The sequence below is a fragment of the Oryctolagus cuniculus genome, chromosome 1 (assembly GCF_051225735.1).
Source record: "Oryctolagus cuniculus isolate XC-2025 breed Fujian yellow rabbit chromosome 1, ASM5122573v1, whole genome shotgun sequence".
NCBI classification, from domain to species: Eukaryota; Metazoa; Chordata; class Mammalia; order Lagomorpha; family Leporidae; genus Oryctolagus; species Oryctolagus cuniculus.
In genome coordinates, this window is record NC_142867.1 from 15,956,355 (window position 1) to 15,958,005 (window position 1,651).

Consider the following 1,651-nt stretch of genomic DNA (forward strand, 5'->3'; position numbering starts at 1 on the left):
GACAGAACATTGTTTCAAAATGATGGCATTAGCCAATAAATAAAAAAAAATTTCATTTTACTCTTACAGCAAAATATATCCATTTGGGTCCAACTTTTTTAACACTGCCTATCCTGTTACCAGCAAGGAAATGGTTATGCCAGTCTAAGAAACAAACATGAAGATATACTAGGGTGGTCTCTATTTTCACAGGATTATCTTCAGAACCAATAAATAATGATTGAAATGGATGGAATGTCATCATATTTGGATGTACACAGAATTCACTTGACAAATATGTCGGAAGTCACTGTATTCATTTTGATGGGCTTCACAGATGACTTTGACCTGCAAGTCATCCTATTTTTACTTTTCCTAGGAATCTACCTCTTTACTCTGATAGGAAATTTAGGACTGGTTATATTGGTCATTGGGAATTCTCAGCTTCACAACCCCATGTACTATTTTCTGAGTGTTTTATCATCCTTGGATGCCTGCTATTCTACAGTTGTCACTCCCAAAATGTTGGTCAATTTCCTGTCAGAAGATAAATCTATTTCATATTACGGATGTGCAACTCAGATGCTTCTCTTCGTTAGTTTTGGGAGCACAGAATCCTTCCTGTTGGCTGCTATGGCATATGATCGCTATGTAGCCATCTACAACCCACTTCTGTACTCTGTGAGCATGTCACCCAGAGTTTATGTGCCACTCATCATTGCTTCCTATGCTGGTGGCATTTTGCATGCTACATTGCACACAGTGGCCACATTTAGTCTGTCCTTCTGTGCATCCAATGAAATTAGACATGTCTTCTGTGATATCCCTCCACTCCTTGCAATTTCCTGCTCTGACACCCACATAAACCAGCTTCTCCTCTTCTACTTCGTGGGCTCTATTGAGATAGTCACTATCTTGATTGTCCTGGTCTCCTATGGTTTCATTCTGTTGGCCATTGTTAGGATGCGTTCTGCCGAAGGGAGGCAAAAAGTTTTTTCTACATGTGGTTCTCACCTAACAGGAGTGTCCATTTATCATGGAACAATCCTCTTCATGTATGTGAGACCAAATCCCAACTCTGCTTCACAGCATGATATGATAGTGTCCATATTTTATACCATTGTGATTCCCATGCTAAACCCCATCATCTACAGTTTGAGGAATAAAGATGTGAAACAGGCAATGAAAAAATGCTTGAGAGAAATTATTTTATAAATTGATGACATTTTCAGAAATAAAGTAAACCTGAAAATATTGCTGTGTCAGTTCATAAATCTGTCATTAGAAACCAGAGAGGAAAGCTATTGGTTTGGTTAATAATGTTTTTATGTCCTAGACTATTTCTTACCCAGAATTAATTAGCCCTCCAATCTATGATTTTTCAAATATAAACTATGTGCTTATACACTGCACATTAAGTTCAAAAAGCCACATTAAATGTTATTTGATGTAACTCTATTGCTGTTACATTATTTGACTTTCACTTTCTGTGGATAGAGCTGATACCTTAGGATTTTATGAATTGATGTGTCTTCACTTTGTTTATAGTAAGTTTTCAGCATTCACCATGAAGTTACTGCTTGCTACGTATTGACTATGATTTGTGTCACCAAAACTCATGCTTGTCTAAAACCTGATGTCTTCATGAAATGGTTGAGTGATGAAAGGCTGA

General features: G+C 37.2%; 1 protein-coding gene across 1 annotated transcript; it reads left to right on the forward strand.

Annotated features, from left to right (window-relative positions):
- The first annotated feature begins 225 nt into the window (after positions 1-225).
- On the forward strand, positions 226-1,194 carry LOC100348966 (olfactory receptor 5T9-like). The gene has a single exon (XM_089303198.1). The coding sequence runs from the start codon at positions 226-228 to the stop codon at positions 1,192-1,194; it is 969 nt and encodes a 322-aa protein (XP_089159324.1).
- The last annotated feature ends 457 nt before the right edge of the window (positions 1,195-1,651 follow it).